We start from the raw sequence: 21,533 nt of genomic DNA on the forward strand, positions 1-21,533 counted from the left end.
GCAGCGCCGGCGGCTCGGCCCCGCCTCGCTTTCCCCATTTTACGGGGCCGAGGCCGAACGCCGTTCCGTTTGCGGCGCGGGGCGACGGGCGCCGCTCCGCATCCCGCGGCTGCGATCCCTGCGTTGGTGCCCCCGCGTCCCCACGGCCGACGTCCCCCATCGTGTTTTCGCCTCCCCCCCCCCGTGGCCGCGCCCCCCATCGCAGCTCCGCAGCTCCGCGGCCCGGCCGTTGCCCCCGCCCCCGCCGCTCCCATCCCGGCCCTTTCTGGGCCGCCTCCAACTTCCCCGGCCGGGGTGCGGCGCGGCGGGGCTGCGGACGTTTTTGCTCTGCGCTCCGTTCTCTGCTCCGCTCCGCTGCGCGGGGCCGCGGCGGATGGCGGCGGGGGTGCGGGGCCGGGAGGCGGCGGCGGCGGCGGAGCTCCCCCGACGGTCAGAGCCCGGCCCGGAGCGGGGAGCGGGCGGCGGAGCGGCGCGGCCCGGAGGGAGCGGAGCGCGGAGGCGGCGGTGAGTGCCGGGATGGGGAGGGTTGGGGGCTGCGCGCGTGTCCCCGTGTCCTCCTCCCCCCATCCCCCTCCCCCCGGCCCCGCATCTGCCGCGCAGGTGCCGGCCCGCTGCCGCCATCCCCTGGGGCCGCGCTTCCCGTGGCCCCCCCGGCACCGACCCCCAAGGAGAGACCCCCCCCTTCCTCCCCCCCCGTATCCCCCAGCAAAGAGCTCCCCAATCAGAGCGGCCCCCCGGTAACCCCTCCACCGGTAACCCACCCCCCCGGACACATCAGAGCCCCCCACGGGCATGGGTCCCCAAAACGTTGGGGCTGAGGTGTGCCCCCCCACTCCCCCCACCCCCAGGCCGGGGGTTCAGCAGTTTCCCGATGGGGAAAGGCAGGTGGGAACCCCTGCCAGTGCAGCATCCCCACCAGGGACCCTCATGGGGTCAGCAGGGGGGGCTCCCCTCACAGCCACCCCCCAGCCCCGCAGATGACACTGGGCAGCTCCAGAGGGGGGGGCACCGCTGGGGACAGGGGAGTCCTTAAGCCCAGCTCAGGAGATGGGGGGCGACACGGGGTGGAAAGGACGGGGGATGCTGGTGGCAGCGGTGACATCCCAGGCTCTGGGGGGGACACGTGGCGCGGGGTCCCCTGTAACGCTGCCTTCCCCCCCATCCTCTGCAGCTCACCATGGCCGACCAGAGCAACATCCAGTCGGCGGCCTCCAAGAGCATCCGCCCCTTCCGCTCGAGCGAGGAATACCTGGAGGCCATGAAGGAGGACCTGGCCGAGTGGTTCAACGCGCTCTACGACCTGGACATGGCGGCTGACACCTTCCTGGAGGCGCTGGCCACGGGCTGCGACCTCTGCCAGCACGCCAACAACGTCAACCGTGTGGCCTTGGAGTTCCAGCAGCGGCACCCCGAGGCGGCCGCCCGCATCCCCCGCAACGAGGTCACCTTCCAGGCCAGGAACGTGGCGCCCGGCTCCTTCGTCGCCAGAGATAACGTCTCCAACTTCATCCGCTGGTGCCGGCAGGATCTGGGCATTCAGGATGTCCTCATGTTCGAGACTAACGACTTGGTGCTGAAGAAGAATGAGAAAAACGTCATCCTCTGCCTGCTGGAGGTGGCCAGGAGGGGCTCCAAATTCGGCATGCTGGCCCCCATGCTGATCCAGATGGAGGAGGAAATCGAGGAGGAGCTGCGGGACCAAACGTGCGGGGTGCTGGGGGCGCCCAGGGGCAGCCAGGCCCTGCGCCCCACGTCGCCCGCGTACCCCGGGCAGGCACAGCGCGTCTCCCTGTGCGACCTGAGGAACCTGGATGAGCTGGTGAGGGGCACCGCGGGGCTCTGGGGGGTCGAGGGGCTCCACGTCTGCCCCGCGGGGAGGGAGGGCCTCTGCGCGCCCAACAGGGAGCTGTAGGAGCGGCAGGGGCCGCTCTATCCATCCTACGCAGGTCTTTATGGCCAACGGGGAGCACTGTTGCCCATGGGAGGTCCTCTCCATCCACCCGACCCGGATCTCTGTGGTCTGTGGGAGGTTCTCTCCAGCCACCCAACCAGGCTCTCTCCGGCCTGTGGGATGTCTTCTCTATCCACTCAACCGTGCTCTCTGTGGTTCGTGGGAGGTCCTGGACAGCCCGGCTGGGCTCCGTGCCTTCCGGACGTCACGGGAGGGTTATTTTGGAGCCGTAATCACAGGGAAGATGTGGGTATCACCACCTCCTCCTCCTCCCAGGGATGGGGGTGACGCGGCTGCCGCCCCACACTGCCCTCCATGATGATCAGCAGAGGGATGCTGTTCCCTCCAGACCAGCCGCTCAGCTGGGATTAACACCGGGCTGGGCGCAGGATCCAGCCCATGCACCGGGCAGATGCCAGATTAACGGGGCTGGGGAGGGGTGGGAGGCTCTGCCCTGCTCTGATCCTCTAATCCCAAAGCCTTTTTTAATTGAAACCCAGTACCTCACTAAGCCTGGCAGCGTGCAGCTCGGAGGGGGACGTTGGGGAACGTGCATCCCACCTGCCCCGCTCCCCACAGCTGGGTGCTGCCAACCCGGAGTGCATTTTTCCGGGCTGCGTAATGCCTCTCCATGGGCTTTTATGGGCAGTGTTGGAGCCGGGGAGGAGCCTGGATCTGGCCTGGTTGCATCGGGGGACGCGGGGTCCCCAGGGCTGGCGGCACACGTTCCTGTGTCCCTGTCACTGTGGCAGGCTTGGGCCCACAGCTCCCACTGGCCGTACCCCCCGTGCCTCGGTTTCCCCACAGTTGAGGGGTTGGGGGCAATCAGATCTGGAATGATGAACAGAAAAGAGGAAGAAAAAAAGAAAAAAAAAAGGGGAAATGCTAAAAGAAACGGTGAAGGCAGCGATTGGAGTTGCAGGTGCTGTGGGCGCCGTCACAGCAGCCATTGCTGGGGTGGGTTCGTGCCAATGCCGAGCCCCAGCTTGACCCCACAGAGGAGAGGCTGTTCCTGGGGGTCCCTGCCCCCCACCCACCCCCCCCCCAGGCCGCTCTGTGCCCGCGCTGCACCACGCGCTGTGCCACAGCAGCAGCCAAAGCAGGATGCGGCCGCGTCCCCACATCCCCCCGCTGCCTAATCCCTGACGTCAGCCCGCTGCTGCTGCCGCTTCCAGCCCCGTGCACCTCGGTGACTTAACCCTTTTGTGTGCCTAACTGTGGGGGGGGGGCTGTGTGGTCCCTTCCCTGTGGCAGCATGGTGCCGCTGCCCCGTGGGGGTTTCCTTCCTGAGGGGATCCCAGCCGTGCAGTGGGTGCCTGGGAGGCTGCGGTGTCCGCAATCTGGGGTCCCTGGGGGGCTTTGGAGAGTGGAGCTGTGCTGGATGAACTGAGCTGTGTCCACTTGGTTTGGGAACCCACGTGAAAACTGATCCCAGGTCCACGTCTGGGCAGGCAGGAGGATATCAGGGCTTCTAAAATCCATTTTTATGGCTCCTTCCGCTGCCTGGCCGTGGGAAGAGCCCAGGGCCCCTCTCCCAGGGAGGCTCTGCGGGCTCTGCTCCCACCGCAGCACCGCCGACTGAGCTCTCATCTCTGCCCGCAGGTGCGGGAGATCCTGGGCTGCTGTACGTGCCCAGCCCAGTTCCCCATGGTCAAAATCTCAGAGGGTAAATACAAAGTGGGAGACTCCAACGCGCTGATCTTTGTTCGAGTAAGAGCCGCCGCGTCCCCGTCCCACTCCTTTCTCTGGGGGGTTGCTGGGGGGGCCTGGGGACACGGCGCTGGGGGCCCCACGTGGGGCTGAGCTGGGGCCGGGTTTGGTGCTGCGCCGCTCGGTGCCCCGGGCTGACCCTGCGGGGTGGGACAGGATTTGTCACGTCGGGAAGCGGAACAGGGAGCTGCGTCCTGGCACGGCCCGCAGATAGCAGCACTGCTCATGGTCAGCCCTGCAGTTCCCAAGGATTCAGGCAGTGGAACCAACCCTTGTCCCAGACATAGCGGGAAATCCTTTAACCTATCCAAATTCACACTAAGTTTATTCCCCACAAAATTAATCCTTCCCTTCCCTTCTCCTGAACCCCTCCGCAGCCCATCAGCTTGGGGCGGGCAAACAGAACCTGCTTGTTTTGGCTGGGGGGTGGGGAGCAGTGTGACTGGAGCAGTGTGACTGGTGCCGTGCTCTCCCCAGGTGCTGAGGAGCCACGTCATGGTGCGTGTCGGCGGTGGCTGGGACACACTGGAACATTACCTGGACAAGCACGACCCGTGCCGCTGCTCCTCCCTGTGTGAGTGACCCCCGCTGTCAGTCTGCCCCCAGCGTGTTTCACCACTCCCATATTTCCAGGGCTCCTTTCCCGTTGGGTTGGGATGGGCAGCTCAGGGCACAGATGGGACTGGAATGAGAAGAGAGCGAGAAAATGTTTGTTTTAACTGCCGGCAGACCCACGTGCAGCACGAGGGGTGGGAAGGGCCCCTCACTGACCCCACGCCGTTCCCTTCTCTCACAGCTCACCGCCTGCCCCCCGCCCGCACCCTGGCCTTCTCCCCACCAAAACCCGCCGTCAGCAGTGCCAGCCCCGCACCCCACGCCCCCAGCCCCAGCACCCCACGCCGCGCTGACGTGACCAGCCTTGGGGACAAGCGGCCACCAGGCTGGGGGGACGTCAACTACGGCAGGACAGAGCGAGGCAGCACCCCGAAGTCTGCGCCTGGAGCTGTCCTGCCCCCCCGGGCCCCCGCCAGCCCATCCAGGAGCCCCGCCAGCGCACTCAGGTAGGGCTCGGTGTCTGTGGGTGCTGTGGGGTGGGGGTCCTGCTGTCACCCCCTCCTGCTGTCACCCCTGCTGTCACTCCCCTCCCCTGTGATGTGACGCACAGTGGAGCCATTGAGTCGGCCGGGACGGGGGGGCACAGGGCAGGCCTGGCCGTGACACAGGGCCTGGCACAGCGGGACAGGATGGGGACGGCCCACTGCTATGGCAACGCTTCCCAAACTGACCGCTGCTGCGTGGCGGGGGAAGGAAGCCAGGCTGGGGCGGGCTGGGCTGGGAAACCTGGCAGCTGGGAACGCCTCAGCTCCACAGCATGGTCACAGCCCTATAGGAGGACTTCAGCCCCACAGCATGACCTCAGCCCTATTGCAGGACCTCAGCCTCACAGCAGGCCTCAGCCCTATAGCAGGCCTCAGGTCTATAGCAGGGCCTCAACCCCACAGCAGGCTCCACAGCAGGCCTCAGCCCTCAAAGACAGCCCCTCTCCACAGCAGGCCTGGGCTTCACAGCAGCACCTCGGAACCATGCAGGCCTTGGCCCCACATCACCCCCCGCACCCCCTTCAGGCCTCCCCCCTTTCCCCCCCCACAGCCCCAGCTCCGCCCCGCTGCTTCCCGCCCTGCTGGTGCGCATGCGCACTGCTTCCCGCCCAGCTGCCGCGCAGGCGCAGTGCTGCCCTCTTGCGGCCGCGCGGCGTGCGTGCAGGGGCTGCGGCGGGGGGTGCGCGGAGTGCGGGGCTGCGGGGTGGGGGTGCGGTGGCAATGCAAGGGGCGTACAGAGGAATGCTCTCACAGGCTGAGCCCTGTGAGCACACAGGGGGATGCAAGAGGTCAGGGGGAAGGCAGTAGGGCGCACAGTTGGGTGCGCATCGGGGCGTGCGATGGGGCATGCAATGGGTTGTGCAGTGGGACGTGCAGCAGGTGCATGCAGTTGCCCTGCCCTGCCCCTCTCTCTCTCCCCGCTCCAGGCCCCGTGACTCCACCCGCACCCGCCGTCACTCCGGGGACAGCGACTCCTCATCAGCTTCATCGGTGGGACCCCCGCGGGGTCACCGCCCTCCGCCCGCTGCCTGCCCCTCTCCGCGCCGCCCGCCGCCGGGACGCAGCCGCTCGGGTGACCGCAGCCCCCTCCCCCTGCGCACCGCCGTCGCTCCGGGCAGCGGGGAGGAGCGCGGCCGGCCGCGTGTCGCAAACGGGCCGGGGCTGCCACGTGCCCGCAGCCAGGGCCGGCCCGGCGCTGACGCCGTGCTGCTGATCCGACGCGGACGCGACGGGCAGCACTCGTGGACACGTGCTGACAGCGCGCCCCGCGCCGCGATGCGGCCCTCCGGCCCTCGGCGCTCCTCTCTGCCCGGGGACGGGGCTGAGGACAGGGATGGGGACGCCTTCCAAGAGGAGCTGGAAGAGCTGGCGAGGAGGCTGCGGGCGCCGCTGTGCCTGGAACCCGGGCAGGAACAGCAGCTGCTGGGGCGGCTGGAGGAAGAATTTTTGGCCAACACGCGGCTGATGGAGCTGGGGGACGGTGAGCCCTCGCCCCCCACCCGCCCCACGCACGGGACGTTGGAGCCTGGCAGCGGGGCGGCCGCCGACTCGGCTTACTGCTCCTCCTCGTCCTCTTCATCCTCCCTCAACGTGCTCAGCAACAAGCACGGCTGTCTGCCCGAGGACGGCCGTCGCAACGGGGGTCCCCCGGCCGCCCCCCACCCGCAGGAGCGCTGTGGCCGCCCCTCCAGTTCTTCGGATGAGAGCAGCTGCGTGCCGGCCTCCGGTGCCGAGTCTGACCCCGAGTGGGTGCCAGCAGTGGAAGACGAGGGGATGGAGACCGCGGTCGTGCCGGGGATCCCCGTATCCCCCGCCCTGCGGCCCTGCGCCCGGCCTCGGCTGGACGCGCAGCCCGGCAGGAAGCCCACCCGCATCCCTGCACCCCGGCCCCCCGCCGGCCCCCCACCCTGGAGGGCGCTGCACAGCGTCCTGGCCTCGCTGCTGGAGCCTGGGAGGGCACCGCGGGAGGAGGAGGGGCTGCAGGAGGACGCCTGGCCGTGAGAAGGACAAGGTGGTGGCTGCGGCCCCCCGGAGTGGGATGTGCGGGCACTGGGGCACGGTGGGAATGGATGCTGTCACGGTGGCGCTGGAGGGGGCTGATGAACCTGGGTGTGATCGCAGTGCTGCCAGGAGCTGTGTCACGGCGTTGGGAACGGGTCTGGGAGCAGCCAGCTCTGCTCAGCTCCTCTGCTCTTCAACCTTCTTCCTTCTGCTCCGTCCTGCTCCCCTCGCCTTCCATCCCTCCCTCTCTCCCCACCTGGGGACACGCAGCTCGTCACCATGACCCGTACCCAGGGGACGTCCCCTCTTCCCCTGCAGCATCTCCCCCAGCACGGGCTGCCCTGCAGCTCCCGGAGCCAGTAAAGCCCAAGGAAGGAGCTGAGCCTGCCTGCTGTCATCTGTCCACAGAGGTCTGTCCGTAGAGCTGCAGGTGCTGGGAATGGGGCTGCACTCTTGGCTTCCTGTGAAGCATCCCTGGCAGGGTGATGCCCACGGCTCAGGGCTGCCTGGGAGCACTTCCCCCCTTTGTCCTTTCCTGAGTCCTTCCCAGCACAGTGGTATCAGGGAAGTTCTTCACAGAGAGCGGTGAGGTGCTGGAACAGCTGTCCAGAGAGGCTGTGGATGCTCCATCCCTGGAGGTGTTCAAGGCCAGGTTGGATGGAGCCCGGGGCAGCCTGCTCTGGTATTAGGTATGGAGGTTGGTGGCCCTGCCTGCGGCAGGGGGTTGGAACCTGATGATCCTTGGGGTCCCTTCCAACCCATTCTGTGATGTGTTGTAATATATATAAGCTGAAGGTCTTCTGTTCCAAAGATGTGTGGCTGGGGTGGAGGTAATCCATCACACATCTGACATCATGAATAAAGAATGCCTGCTCGCTAACGCTGCGTTCAATGAGTTTATTCCCAACTTTGGGATGACAGGAGAAAGCCACAGAGACGTGGCCACCTCCACCCCAAAGCCTGCACTCTCCTTTGGCACAAGGACACGCAGCCAGCTCTCAGTGAACTTCAGCTCCTTGCCTGCAGAGCTGCTTCCAGCTGGTTCTGGGATTTCCACCTTTCCTCTTCATCCTCACCCCACTCTTTTCCCCCAGACCCACCCCAGGCACAGCCCCAAGCAGTCCCTGGTCACTTACCTCAGCAATAACAAGGACACAGCCCAGAGGAAGCTCACAGCATCATCCTTCCTCCCAGCCCACCCCTGACCCCCCAGACACAACGCCGGCTGTGTGGGCAAATGTCACCTTTATTCCAGGCTGGCTTAAAACAAGTGAACATAGAATATATTTATATTTTATATATTTATAAGGTATTTCACGACAGGGTCTGAAAACCTGAACCGGACGTTTCTATTGAGGAGTGATGGATGGCTTTATTTTGGGGCAGGGTGGACAATGTATGTCACCACCAGGACAGGGGAAAGGGCCCCTCCAAGTAAGAAGGGGGACAGGAGGGAGCTGCTCTGAGGCCTTGGGGTCCGTGCTGGTACCCCCCTGCAACCACAGGGAGCCCTGCAGGGGAGGGAAAAAGCCCTTTTTGTACAGCACACATGGGTAGAGAATTGAATTTGAGGTCTTGAGAGCATCGGGAGCACCACCCACGTGGGGAGACCTTCATCATGACCCACCCCAAGCTCTCAGGCCCCCAACCAGCCCCTATCAGGCTCTGAGCCAGCCCAGGGAGGGGACTCCCAGCACAAGAAGTGTTGGATCCAGATCCCCCCTGGGAGGGGGGGGGGGGGAAACAGAAGGAAGCAGAGCTGGGGAGGGAACAGAGGGCACAGCTGGGCTCCCTCCAGGAACAGCCAACAGAGAGGACAGGGCACAGTTCACCTAGGGGCTGAAATGTGGGGCAGGGGGCTGGGACACCCCCATCCTCTTCCTCCACCCTCCTGGGAAGCGACGGCTCCGTGCTCAGGGTAGAAAGAGAGGGAACATGCAGGCAGCTCCTGCCCCACCATCAGTTCTTCAGGATGGCATCGTAGGCCTGGTACACATACTGGGAGACCTCGGGAGCCCGGCATTTTAGTGACAGCTGGGGAAGAGAGGAGACACAGCCGTGTGAGGGCTGCAGTGTGCAGCCATGCCCCATCATCACAAACACCTGCAGGCCACACCTGAAGGCTCAACACACCCATGGGAAGACATCAAGCTGCTCCCAATGCCCTCCCCAGCCCCACAGCAACATTCACGTGCAAGGAAGCAGGCAGACATCTTGGCTCACGCTTTCACCCTCTGCCTGTGGCTCCCCTGGGCATTGCCCCAAAGACATCTCCTAACCCTGCCTTCGTTCCAAAGTTGTTTTTAATGTCTCAATGCTCTCAGCTCCTAGAGTTGCAGGGCAAAGCTGAGCACGTATGCACAGGACAAGGACCTGCAGCTACACTCATCCAAAGCAGATTCACAGTAGGGCAGGACTGATGGAAATGGTCAGACCCTGCCAGACCGTCAGGGAAGGGAAAAGCAGCCAGGTACAGCCCAAAAAGCAAGGGTAGAAACCATTCTGCTAACCTCCAAATCCTGCAACAGCGGGGCAGGCAGCAGTGGGCAGGCGGGTAGCAAGGGAGACACAGAGAGATGAGTCAGCACCAGAACTCATCCCAACCATCCCAAAGAGAAAGGCTGTGAGGAGGGGGGGAAGGGAACAAAGCCCCAGCACCGTGAGCTATTTGGAGGGAGACTGGGTAGCCAGGACCTTGTAGCTTCCTTCAGCAACATTGCTAGGGTGGCTGCCTCCCTGCTGCTGCAACCCCACGGAGGGCACGCCGAGGGACACAGGGTGACACTGAGCAGGGGGCAGCAGGGGCCGGGCCGTACCGTGAAGCTGGGGTTGCTGGGCTGGATGCGGAGCTCCGCCAACACCCAGATGCCATTGGTGAGCTTCAGAGACTGGTAGAGCATGTCCTGGCCCTCCACGTTCCTCTTGGCGATGGTGAAGATGTTGCTGCCTTGGAGCTTGTTGCTGACAGCATCTGGGTGGGCAGAGGAAGAGCTCAGCACCATTTCCTGCTGGACCCAGCCCTGCCTCCACCCCATTTTCCCTGTCACATCTCTTGGAGGGCCGTGTTTCTACAACCAGAGCAGAACGTTCCTGCCTAGAGACAGGGAGGCTTTGGGGAAAGGACAGGAGGATCCAGACCTGTGGGGATGAGGCTGGGGCTTCCCAGTCCTAGCTCAGCCCAGCACTGCCTGAATACAGGCAACCACCTCACTTGGAGGCATGCAGTCCCTAAGTTGCTGTGACTGTCTCTGTTACCACACAGCAGGAATAAGGGCAGCTCCCAGCTCCCCACAGCAGGACGAAGGTGACCACCAAGTCCAACTGTAAGGAACGTGTCTTACCAAGAGCCCTTGTGAAGGGTTTGGACTCACCTGCATTGAGGGAACAGTCCTTGATCTGGAACTGAGCCTCGTTTTCATTGGGAATGTCCTTCCAGGTGGCGAGGAACATCTGCCGCTCTGCAGCCAGAACAGAGCAAGGCACTGAAGTAACAGCGGGATCCAAGCCCTTCAAATCCCAACGCAGGGCCACGCTCTGGTGGGGCTGGGCACTGAGACACCATCGCAGCATCCCTCCAGCAGCCACCCAAGATCTGTCTCACTCAGCTGCTCACTTTTGGAGTCAGCAAGCTCAGCTGCCTTAGTGAAGAGGCTGGGAAGTGCCAGGGACTGGACAGCAAGAGCTTCCGAAGGACCAAGAGGGCAGAATGTGGCTCAAGTCACCCTGTGACTTGACACACCACACATCACACTGTGGTGATGCTGACATCCATGCTCCAAACTCCCATGGGTTTCTCACTGCCCACGGCTCCCAGCTCCAACCCCAGGGCTAAGAATGCGTTTGGGAGGATTTTAGTGAATGGATGGCACCCACGCTCCAACTCACCCATCTTCCCATCCTCCACGAAGAGGATGTGCAGAGGGTAGAGGGTGCTGAAGTAGAAGACATCAATGTTGTTCTTCACCGCAACCTGGGATGGAAGGAAGGACATTGGGATGTCAGCACATAGAGGGGAAACCTGCGGGTCCCACTGTGAGCCCCCCTGGAAAGCGTGGGTGCTCTCACCTGCAGGTTGTTGAGGGGATCCATCTTCATGACAGAGCCCACCGTGTTCAGTGGGAGGGAGATCTCCACCGACTGGTTGGGGGCAAGGGGTGCGTGCACCTGGAGAGGGGCAGCTGGGGCCAGGCCAAAGCTGGGGGGACACACGGCACTGGGTGAGGGCTGCTATCCCACAGTTATCCTTATCCCCACCCACCAGCTCTGGGACCTCCAGGAACTGCCTCATCTACCTGCACCATCATTTCCTCCAGACACGAAAGAGTCCAAACTCATTCCTGCCCACGCTGGGGCAAGCAGAGGCATCCCCCAAGTCTGCCACCTTTCTCCTCCAGATCTCCACTCATTTTTAGCGTTTGTGTACCACCTCATTTAGGAGCACCTCCTTTTTTGTGCCCCTCTGCATTCACCGGGACAAACAAGAAGCCATCCACGCCTGGGGAGGCGGTCATGCCCCAGGAAACAGCCTCCTCAGTCAACTTCTCAGAGGCTTTGGGTTGATGTCCATCACCATCGGAGCCATCAGGGAGAGAAGGATCATCACGTGAGGCTGTTCTGCTCCCCGGCAGATGCCACCACAGCCCTGCCCACTCACCCTTCCCTGAGCCGAGGAGGCGACCCCCAGCATTCCCACCAGCCAGCGCTACCACAGCTCAGGAGACGCCTCACCTGTTGCGGTTGAACTGGATTGCAAAGTCAGACATGACCTGCAGGGCCTTGTTGGTCAACACCAGGTCCATAGAGATGGCGCCCACCTGCCGGCTGAAGGTGCCGGAGATCTCCAACCCCTTGGCTTTCATGGCAGGGAGCCAAACCTGGGCAGAGACACGACATCCACAGAGGTTAACCCAAACCGAACACCTTGGTGCCTGCTGCTCTCGGCCCAAGGCAGCAGCAGCACGCCACCGGAGCGCTGCCGTCCCACTCACCGTCTTGGGTGCCACGTAGGACCCCGACAGAGCGCCCACTCCCCCGGTGAGGTCGAAGAGGTCCCCCAGGCCACTGCCGAGAGGTGCTCCCATACCAGCTGGTGCTGCGGGGCCAGGCGCTGCGAAGCCACTGCCACCCATCTGCAGGGACAAGGGAGCGTCAGGCTCACAGCGGCAAGGAGGAGTGGAGAAGAGGAAGAGGAGGAGGAAGAGGCAAGGGGTGCAAGGGCACTCACAGCAGGACTGCCTCCCACATCGCTGCGCAGCTGCAAGAGACAGAGACTGCTGTTGGTGCAAAGGGTGCATCCAAAAAGGGCTTGGGGTGACTGGGGGTGCTCCTGAGCACAGAGGGGACAGGTGCTCCTTCACATGGGTGTGTGGTTTAGCGGTGGGGCTCAGGAGATGCAGTTCTGGTTGGGTTGGGTGTTTGAGGGTCTATTCCAACTGCGGAGATTCTATTTCTAGCTGAGCGGGGCTGAGCTCAAACCTCAGCTGAGCTCCCTACACACACCAGGAACAAGAGAGGTGAAGGCTGAGTAGTTTTGGGGCTGGCTGGCTATCACAAGAGAGGCAGGGGGTCTGTGAAGGTGGACACGGGCACTGCAAGGGCTAGGGGCTAAGAAAAGGATCCATACCCCTTCCGACTCGTCCCCCATCTCCAAGCAGAAGCAGGCAAGGCAGAGAGAAGAGCCAGGCACATGCAGAGAGAAGCCAGGAGAGAAGAGACAAAAACAGAGAGAGAAAAGAAAGGCAGGAGGGAACAGGTTAGTCCCACCACATCTCCTCTTCCTCTCCCCACAGGTTTGGGCACCCTGGGGTTAGCAGGGCAGGTCCCCAAGTCATGCAGCTGCCTGCGGTTGGGGAGGGAGTCAGAAGAGGAACCCCTCGCCCCTCTCCCCCAGCAGCACAGCAGGTCCACAGGACACCCACAGCAGAAAGGCTGCATGGAACTCGCATGCAGGAATGGAGCTCTGCTCCAGCCATCTGACAGGGATGAGCTTAATTAGCACCCCTCTGATCACAAGCTAGAGCAGGAACAGATTAGCCCAGATGTCCCCAGGCAGAAAGCTCCAAGCAGGAGCCCGCCCACCCACATCCAAACCCCAGCAAGGCAACCCACCAGGCTATCCAGGCCTCCTCCCAGGAGGTCCACAGCTCCCATCTGCACGGAGGAGGCAGCCAGGGGAGGCCCACTGACTGGGGGTCCCAGGTCCAGGTTCAGCAGGTCACCCAGCAGGTCGCCCTGTGCGGGGATGACGGCCGGCTGCTCCGCTGCCTGCCCAGCTGAGGGGGCTGCCTCGGGGCTCTCGGCACTCTCACTCCTGGGGCAAAGGAGAAGGGACAGGCATGAGATGCTGGAAGATTCCTGGTAAGCCAGTGGCTCGTGGACTCCCCACAGCTGAGGGGCACTCAGCTGCAGTTTGCAATGAGACATCCCATTCCAATAGGACTCCTCCTCAATGCTTTTCTGTCAGTTTCACCTTCTACTTACACCTGAGATCGCCAGCCCTGGCAGCACAGCACGGAGCTCATACTGCTCCTGCTTGGAGATGCTCCTACAGGGCACCATCCCCTCCATTCACTGGGTCATGCTGTGACCACAGCAGTCAGTCCAGCTCCACGTCCATCCCCATTGCATGCGCCCTGTTCTGGATGGCCCAGAACCCCATCCCTACAGCAGGCAACAAGGAAAGGACACTCACGAGCCCGTTCGTGGGGGCAAGCTCTTGTGCACAACCCCTCTGCTCCCCTCCACGAAGGCGCTGGGCGGCTTGTGATAGACAGAGGCCAACGTCCCAATGTAGCAGATGAGCTCATCCAGCAGCGTGGGCTCAATCAGGTCTGTCTCTTCCGAAATAAGTGGCTTCTCTGCCAGCACCACCTCCTTGGCAGCCACAGGATCAGTGGACAGCAGGCGCCAGTAGATGTAGCCACGGTCCCGCAGGTCAGGGTTGTCAGAGTCCTTTGGGAAGCAGGGGGTAAGCAGCAAAGCCATGGGGCAGGGAAGCTGCAGAGCATCCCACAGCCACAACCACCTTGGCCCCATTTAAGTCTTGCTGTGGTATAAGAGTAAGTCACAGGTGTGCTGCATCCCATGACAACAGCTGGACTCAATGGCTTTGGAAGCCTTCCCCAAGCTAAATAACTGTGCTCTGCTACACTGCCACCACTGGCTTTCACGAGGAAGCAGCACATCCTACAGGACATGGTGTGCTCTAACAGCAAACTTCCCCACATTTAAGCTATCATCCACCTCCTGTGGATGGGCACTGTGTCATCACGACCTGCCACCGCTCAGGAAGGCTCAGCAGGGTTGGAGGGACGCTTTGCTGGGCACAGAGCTGTCACCCACCTGAGTGGCCAGGCTCAGCACCTGCTGCACCAGCTCCTGGGTCTCGGTGGGCTTCTTCAGGAAAAGCTTCACGATGGCCGTCAGCAGCTGCAGCTGGACCTGTGGGCACCAGAGTGAGACACACAAAGGAGGAACATGAGTGCTCTCTGCAGACGGTGCTGGGATGGGATTTGGCACAGCAGGTGCAAGGAAATTTTGCACAGCTGGTGGGTGATACCACCATCCCCAGCTAAAGGGCAGCCTAAAGCAGCTGGGGCTGAGCCCAGGACTTTTCCAATTCCAAAAGGCTGATCCTGTGCCAGCACATGTGAGCAGCTGACCCCTTCCAGCCTTGAGAAAAGGAAGGTGCTGGGGTGGCATTTCACAGAGGATGCTTTGCATCCAGGAGGATGCTTTGTTCCAGGATCTCACAGCGGCGGCTGCTCTGGGACACCAGCACGACCGCCAGCCCCGCATCCACACTGCCCACCCCCTGCACCTGGGTGCTCTCATCGTGGAAGCCCTCCAGGAAGCTCTCCAGCAGCTCATCAGCGTTGTCGATGCGCTCAGCGTACTCGCCCACGATCCAGATCATGGCAGCCCGTGCCTCGGGCTCATCCAGGGAGTCCAGGTTCTCACACAGGGTGGCAATGACACTCTCATACCTGTCAGAATGAGGACGCGTCAACAAAAAGCTCTGCTCTCTAAAATCACCCCATCACCCTTAGCAGGACTGCTGCTCCCAGAAAGTTCCTGTTTTCCTAATGGAAGACTTCAAGCAAGCAAAGGGGAGCATAAACAATGCATCACCACCTAAAGATGGTTCTGTTTGACCCTTGGGAAGTTCACAAAGCAAACACTGAAACAGGCACGCTTGGTTGCACCCGAGCTGCTCTCAGCACAGTTGTGCTTTCAGCACGTGTGAGGATTTTTAATTATCTGTGCTGAGAGAATTTGGGTAACTGGAGGAAAGATAGGAGGATTTACATAAATCTCTCATAGAATCACAGAATCATAGAATCACCAAGGTTGGAAAAGACCTAAAAGATCACCCAGTCCAACCGTTCACCTATTCCCAATAGCTCCCACTAAACCATGTCCCTCAACACAACATCCAGTCTTTCCTTGAACACCCCCAGGGTCGGTGACTCCACCACCTCCCTGGGCATCCATTCCAGTGCCGACCACCCTTTCTGAAAAGTAATACTTCCTAATGTCCAGCCTGAATCTCCCCTGCCGTAGCTTGAAGCCATTCCCCCTGCTCCTATCACTGATGACACGAGAGAAGAGGCCGACCCCCAGCTCACTACAGCCTCCCTTCAGGCAGTTATAGAGAGCAATGAGGTCTCCCCTGAGCCTCCTCTTCTCCAGGCTGAACATTCCCAGCTCCTTCAGCCTCTCCTCATCAGCCCTGTGTTCCAGACCCCTCACCAGCTTTGTTGCCCTCCTTTGAACACGTTCCAGGGCCTCAATGTCTTTCTTGCAGTGAGGGGCCCAAAACTGGACACAGTACTCGAGGTGCGGCCTCACCAGTGCTGAATAAAGTCATCTTTTCAGAATGACTTTAACAGAAACCAAGCCAAGGATAGAACACACCACTACTTCATATCCAGACTCAAAGGACACTGGATACAGCACAGGGCTGTTTGCTGAGCAAAACACACTTTTCATGTGCACTGTGACACCGGCCATGCCAGCCTCCCTCGTCTGCTCTCCATCCTTCCTCCATCCCCAAATAGCTGTGCAGATTTCTAGTTTACTAATTGCTATCACGACTCCACCTCCATTCCAGACACCCAAGTCCATGCCTGCCAGCACGGGGAGCACAGCAGGCAGCCCAGCCCTGCCCCCTGCCCACGTACTTGTTGGGGTACTTGCGGAAGATGTCCTTGATGACGACGATAGCCTCCTGCACCACATAGTTGACCTTGGTCTGGATGAGGTCCAGCAGGGTGCTGACACAGCGCTCTGCTGATTGCTGTTGGAGAGGCTCGGTCAGCGATGCCTTCACACCCCCATCCAACAATATCACACCCCCCTCACGCTCCCCTAAACCCAACCCAGAGCACAGGGATGGAGCACGCTCCCTGTGGCCAATGGAACAGCCCTGGTCCGTTCCTATCTCCTGGGAGATCAGCCCTGAGATGCAACAGCCTCCAGCTGATCCATCACAGGCTGCAGAGCAATGTATCCTTAACTGTGGCCACCAGCAGAACACTAAGCGAGTGGGGGCGGCACAACAGGGCTGCCCTGTCCCTCCCCACACCAGCCTCACCTCCACCTTGATGGCACAGCGGCCGATGGCTCGGACTGCCTTCCTCACAAAGTCCACGTCCACCTCTGTGGCATATTCCTTCAGCTCGGCCAGGACCTGCCGTGGGGACAAGGTGGTGAGCACTTGGTGGCCAGGAGAGACACCAGCCCACTGATCTGCCCAACACAACGTCCCAGACCCCAGCTGGCTGCCAAACCGTGGCCAGACCTGGCAGCCACAGCTCTGGTGGTACTGAAGCACGGGGAAGGCAAGCAGGAAGCACTGACAGGGACAGCCAAGCCCCCTGTGCCCACCCAGACCCCAACCTGTGCAATGTTGGCCTGGGAAGCCAGGCGGATCATGATGTCCAACTTCTCCAGCTTGACATAGATGGGGTCATTGTACTTGACAAAGAACACCTTCATCTCGTGCTTTAGGATTTCAGGTCTGGGGACAAGGAAAGGCAGCAGTTAAGAGACCTGGCCAAGGCAAGCAGAGCTTGCATTTACTCCTTGGCCATAAGCAGAAGGTTTGGGGGCTGCTCAGTTCTCAGGAGTCCAGGATGCTGTGATGTCCCCCCACCTAGGAACTCTTGCCCTTGATTCCCTTTTGCTGACACACAGGGAACACAGACCAACCTTGCCACAAACAAAGACCAGATGCATGGCAACAGGGCGTGCTGGCCTTAGCAAGGTTGGATTGAACAACCCGAGGAAGCAGGGAAGCCAGCCCAAAGCCCAGGGCCAAACTGGACCTTCCTCACCAGAACAGCCTCTAAGCTGGGGAGGGGACAGGCCAGGCCCCCAAGGAGCCAACCTGCTTTCCACATTCCTGCTCACAGGGACATTAATTACTTTCCACTTCTCCCAGAAGTTGCTGCTATTTTTAATAGGCAATAACAGCGACGCCAGTGGGGCAATGGATCAGCTGATTGCAGCTCTCCAGCTGGCCCTTGCTGCCCTGCACACAAAGGAGGGGCCTCAGGCACCTCCTGCCCTCCAACAGTAGCAATAGATCAGCCAAAGGACAGGAGGACTTTCGGGACTTGCCTGTCTGATAAGGACAACTACAAAGAAACAAGCCATTCTCATAAAAATCCCTCGTTAGGCTAAGATGATGAATCCAGCACCTCAGCTTTTAGTCCTTCCATCCCTCACTCCCCAAAATAAGCAATAAATTCAGTGAATCCCACCACCTCAGCTGATGCTCTGTGCCCAGCCCTCAGATTTCAGTGACGAAAAAGATGGATTGTGTCAGCAAAGCCTGGACACTATTCCAGCCATCAGAAGGCCCAGCACACTGGGACACGGTGCCTGCAGGCAGGAGGACACCCACCTCTTCTGCACGATGAGGTTGATGTTGCGCAGAGCCACGTACTGCAGCTCAGGCTCAGCAGACAGCAGGGTGACGAGCGGCGGGGCCAGCTTCTTCAGCAGCGTCCCGTAGTAATCCAGGTCCTTGGACAGCATCTCCATGAACTTCATCAGCACCTTCACTGCTGAGAGCACCACTGCAGAGTTGGCGTGGGACAGCCGGGGTGTCACCCGCTCACAGATGCTGCAGGGGTTGAAGGCAAAGGGAAAGGAAACAGTCAGAGGCAGGCGTCCTGCTTAGCACACCAAAGGACGAGGTGTCAGCAGAGTTCGTGGCAAAGCAGGTTTAAGATTTCTCCCAAGAGGTGCACAGCTGGCTCTTTAAGGCTCCTGATAATGGTTATTTCCCAGCAAAGCCCTGTCTGCAGTGGGATCTCCCTAGTGCCCAGCCTGCTCTCCCTTGAAGCACATAAGACCATGCTTGGAAAAGTCTGTTCCTTGCGCCAGTGTGGGGACAGCGCTCACAGAGAGACTGCGAGTCCCCAGGAACAGTGCTATGCTGATGTCAGCTGTTCCTCCCCCAGCAGCAGGAAGCCAAGGGTGGGGAACAGCACAGAGGGAAGCGTGAAGGCACTTCTTGGAGGAGAACAGGCAGCGGCAGCCCCGACCAGCCATCACCCTGCTGCCCCTGCGCCCTGTCCCAGCTCCCTCACCTCTGGGCCTCCCGGTCATCTTTGGGCATGTAGTTGGCCAGGCAGTCCAGGATGAAGATCTGCCCCCACTCGGTGCACTCGTTCAGGGCTGTGAGCAGCTTGTTGATGGACTGGGGGTTGAGGTCCAGCAGGTTACTGCTCGGGTGCGACTCGGCGATCTCCGACAGCGCTGCTACTGCGTTAGCCACCACCTGCCAGAGGGGATGGGACACGTGTGAAGGGACTGCAAGCACGACGGGATGGCGGTCGTGGCTCTGGAGGAAAGCTGCTGCAAACGGATGAGATGCATCCTCAGCGTGGGGCCCTCGCTCTGACATCTGGGCACCAGCTTCTCCTCCCCACCAGCTGATGTGCAGATGAACCATCATCACGCATCCCCACCACCCACAGTGTGACTCTTCCTCTGTCGCTGCTCAGCAATTTGGGTGGGCAAATCCTACGGCCTTGTGCTCCTCCTGTCCCTCCCTGCAGTCACCCTCAGCAGGAAAACAGCAGAGGACCACCATCATCACATCACTCCAAGTTGGCGTGAGAAGCCAGACACGCAGCATCGCAGCATTCCCAGCCAGCAACTCCTGTTTGATGCCCTTCCTGCTCCCCATAGGGTGCAGAAGCTAATAGCAAATGGGAATTAATGAAATCTCACATCTAAAAGGAGCCAGGAGACAGTTATTGAACATGAGAAGCTACCCTGGGGACAGCTGCCTACAAAAGTGGTCTGACAAGCACCAAAAAGCATCAAGAAATGAAGAGGATCGCGGGAGCAAGGATACAGGGATGCAGAAATGAGCGAGGACATCTGCTGCACCAGACAGGGAAAGCAAGGTCTGATCACCATGGGATTGGAGTCCGAGATGAGGTCCTTGAGGGTGTCCAGGAAGCCCTGGTCCTCCACCAGCTGGGCGTTGATGTCGTGGAGCTTGGCCACGCAGACGGCCGCCGTTTTGCGCACATACGGGTCCTCATCCTTCAGGCACTTGCGCAGGGGCTCACAGAGGTACTCTGTTATCTTGTCCACACGGATGCAGCCCATGGTCCGCACGGCCAGGGCACGGATCAGCGGGTTGGGGTCCTCACAGTCCTGCATGGCCACAGAGGACAGTGAGAGCTCCAGCCCTTCCAGCCACGGCCACCAGCAGCAGCTTCAGGACCTCGACTTTCCTTCGGGTTCCTGAAGCCCTGAGGTTTTAACACTCAGCTCTCGAGTGGAGTGAGTGCTTCCCATGGAAGGAGTTCAGCCTCATTCCATCATGTGGAGTGCGCTGAATTCTAACACTGCCGGCTCCTGCTCCAAATACACCCCAGAACCAGGCGTGTGCCCGGCTTGCACCAGGGACACAAGCCACCCAGCAGCCCACAGAACAGCCACCCAGCATGGGGAACGCACCCATCACTATTATTGCTGTTGTTTTTTCTCTTAAAAACACCAAAACTTCCAGGAAAGCCTTTCCACAAAAGGATTTGGTGGCCCCGTGGCTTCCAACAAACACAGTCCCCAGCTCCTGATCACAAGATCACATTCTCTGCAGCAAGCATCTCCAGCACGGGAGCCACCACCACCAAAAAACATTTTCCTCCTGCACTACGGGGCAATTTTGCTCTCTTATCCCATGCAAGGGGAGCCCTGATTTGTTGAGGGAGGGCTTTTTGGTGACAGGGGGCCGGAATGCTGCCTCACAGCCCCTTTCCCTCACCTTCACAAAGGTGTTGACAGCCATGATGGCCATGTCAGGCTGGCTCTTGGCGTAGTTCATCAGGTAGAGGTAGACCAGCTTCTTCAGCTCCAGGTTGTCCGTCTGCATGCAGTTCACCACATCCGGGAAGAGAGCGCTGCAATGTGAAGCACCATAGATCTCAGGGCAAGCGACTGGGACTGGAGCGTTAACACAGACATGATGCCATGCTGCCATGTGTCCCTCCTGTCCTGGGAGAGCCACTGAACCCCATTCAGCCTGGCCTTGAGCACCTCTCGGAACAGGGCACCACAGAGAGCCAAAGTCTCACCACCTTCTGAGTACAGAATTTCCACCCAACCTAAGTTCCCTCTCTCTTAGTTTAAAACCATTCCCACTTCTATCACTATTGGTGTAAAAAGTCACTCTCTCGTTCTTTCATGAGTTGCCTTTAAGCACTGAAAGCTGAAATGAGGTCTTCTTGGAGCCTTCTCTTCCCCAGACCAAGCTGGCAACCTAGAAGGTATTTCCCATCCCAGATGACTCCACAACCCTGCTGTGTGATCCTAAAACTAGCCTGTGCTTGCAAGCTCACATCCAGGCCTAAGGAGCCTGGTTTTGCTGTGTCTGAAGCACAGCCCCTGAGCAAAAGCAGCTTTGTGAGCTTGCGAGGCACAGACCTAAGGGAGAAGAAGAGCTGCCAGGGTGATCTTTTCCTTCCTGAGCCTGCACTGCAGTCTGTGGGACAGGAGGATGCACACACCTGACGTCCTTGCCAACAGTCATGGAGGCGATCACCTTCTTCACCGCCTCCTTCTTCTTCTCCTTCTTGTCACTGTTCAGCTCTGCCTTCAGCTCAAAGATCTCCCCTGCAGGAAAGGCACGGGGTCAGCAAGGAGATCCTAAGCAGGTCCACAGCGGACCAGGGGCTGCCGAATACCCCTCCCCATTCAGCCCGGGTGGAAGATCTCCACTCACAGGCCCACACAGCTGCTAGAAAAGACCCACAGCGATCACCGAACCCACACGGCACCGCCCGACCCCGACCCGACCCCCGTGTGTGTGTGAGCCCCCCCAGCCCCCCGGGGCAGCACCTCCCCCGGACCCCCACCCAGCGCCGTGCCCCGCCGCAGCCCCCCCTCACCCTTCTTGGTGGTGGTGAAATACTTGGAGTCCGTCATGGTGCCGCCGCGTTCCCTGCCAGGAGATGCAGCGGAACCAATCACCAAACGTCAGCGTTTTGCCCCCCCAGATCCCTCGGTTCCTCACCGCCCCCCACCGCAGATCCCCGTTGGGGGCCGAGGTCGGGCAGAACCCGTGGCGATACCCTCGGTAGAAGCGCGGATAGGCCCCCAGACAGCCGCGCACAGCGCCGGTTCCGATGGCGGAACTCCACTCCCCGCTCCCGGCCCCCGCCGCCCCCCCGCCCGTACCAGCCCGCCGCGCCGCCCGCTGCCCCTGGCCCCAGCGGAAGTGAGGAGTGAGCACTTCCGGGGCG

At 60.9% G+C, this 21,533-nt stretch overlaps 2 protein-coding genes and 1 non-coding gene across 6 annotated transcripts; 1 reads left to right on the top strand and 2 right to left on the bottom strand.

The window, feature by feature from the left end:
- Window positions 1–275: 275 nt before the first annotated feature.
- Window positions 276–7,642, top strand: GAS2L1 (growth arrest specific 2 like 1). Its single transcript, XM_052689788.1, has 6 exons — window positions 276–504; window positions 1,172–1,819; window positions 3,554–3,661; window positions 4,139–4,235; window positions 4,458–4,722; window positions 5,688–7,642. Exons 2-6 carry the CDS (start codon window positions 1,178–1,180, stop codon window positions 6,760–6,762), a joined length of 2,187 nt encoding a protein of 728 aa, XP_052545748.1. The 5' UTR covers window positions 276–504; window positions 1,172–1,177; the 3' UTR covers window positions 6,763–7,642.
- Window positions 7,643–7,990: 348 nt separating this feature from the next.
- Window positions 7,991–21,522, bottom strand: AP1B1 (adaptor related protein complex 1 subunit beta 1). Of its 4 annotated transcripts, none has more exons than XM_052689784.1 (23): window positions 21,469–21,522; window positions 21,180–21,232; window positions 20,799–20,904; window positions 20,057–20,192; window positions 19,198–19,443; window positions 18,363–18,553; window positions 17,672–17,893; window positions 16,663–16,783; window positions 16,358–16,453; window positions 15,945–16,060; window positions 14,582–14,747; window positions 14,104–14,202; window positions 13,454–13,713; window positions 12,871–13,072; window positions 12,386–12,406; window positions 11,987–12,016; window positions 11,751–11,891; window positions 11,491–11,636; window positions 10,828–10,957; window positions 10,648–10,732; window positions 10,134–10,220; window positions 9,579–9,733; window positions 7,991–8,796 (listed from the first exon to the last, which is right to left on the bottom strand). In XM_052689784.1, the coding sequence occupies exons 2-23, from the start codon at window positions 21,214–21,216 to the stop codon at window positions 8,722–8,724; spliced, it is 2,868 nt and encodes a 955-aa protein (XP_052545744.1). In that variant the 5' UTR covers window positions 21,217–21,232; window positions 21,469–21,522; the 3' UTR covers window positions 7,991–8,721. The 4 variants fall into 4 exon arrangements, with proteins under 4 accessions (XP_052545744.1, XP_052545743.1, XP_052545745.1 ...); XM_052689783.1 differs by lacking the exon at window positions 21,469–21,522 and adding an exon at window positions 21,363–21,385; XM_052689785.1 differs by lacking the exons at window positions 12,386–12,406; window positions 21,469–21,522 and adding an exon at window positions 21,363–21,385.
- LOC128084179 (small nucleolar RNA SNORD125) lies at window positions 11,278–11,382 on the bottom strand. The gene has a single exon (XR_008208369.1). It is a non-coding gene; the product is annotated as a small nucleolar RNA SNORD125 (small nucleolar RNA).
- Window positions 21,523–21,533: the final 11 nt, after the last annotated feature.

Source organism: Tympanuchus pallidicinctus, unplaced genomic scaffold (assembly GCF_026119805.1).
Source record: "Tympanuchus pallidicinctus isolate F22 unplaced genomic scaffold, pur_lepc_1.0 scaffold25, whole genome shotgun sequence".
In the NCBI taxonomy this organism is placed as follows: domain Eukaryota; kingdom Metazoa; phylum Chordata; class Aves; order Galliformes; family Phasianidae; genus Tympanuchus; species Tympanuchus pallidicinctus.

Excerpts from the sequence above, each read along its gene's own strand:
- GAS2L1 (XM_052689788.1), top strand. The coding sequence starts at position 1,178 with ATGGCCGACCAGAGCAACATCCAGTCGGCGGCCTCCAAGAGCATCCGC. Across the intron at positions 4,236-4,457 it reads GTGCCGCTGCTCCTCCCTGT|CTCACCGCCTGCCCCCCGCC; the intron begins GTGAGTGACCCC and ends CTTCTCTCACAG. Across the intron at positions 4,723-5,687 it reads AGCCCCGCCAGCGCACTCAG|GCCCCGTGACTCCACCCGCA; the intron begins GTAGGGCTCGGT and ends TCCCCGCTCCAG.
- AP1B1 (XM_052689784.1), bottom strand. The coding sequence starts at position 21,216 with ATGACGGACTCCAAGTATTTCACCACCACCAAGAAGG. Across the intron at positions 10,733-10,827 it reads ATCCCCTCAACAACCTGCAG|GTTGCGGTGAAGAACAACAT; the intron begins GTGAGAGCACCC and ends CTTCCATCCCAG. Across the intron at positions 8,797-9,578 it reads CCAGCAACCCCAGCTTCACG|CTGTCACTAAAATGCCGGGC; the intron begins GTACGGCCCGGC and ends TCTCTTCCCCAG.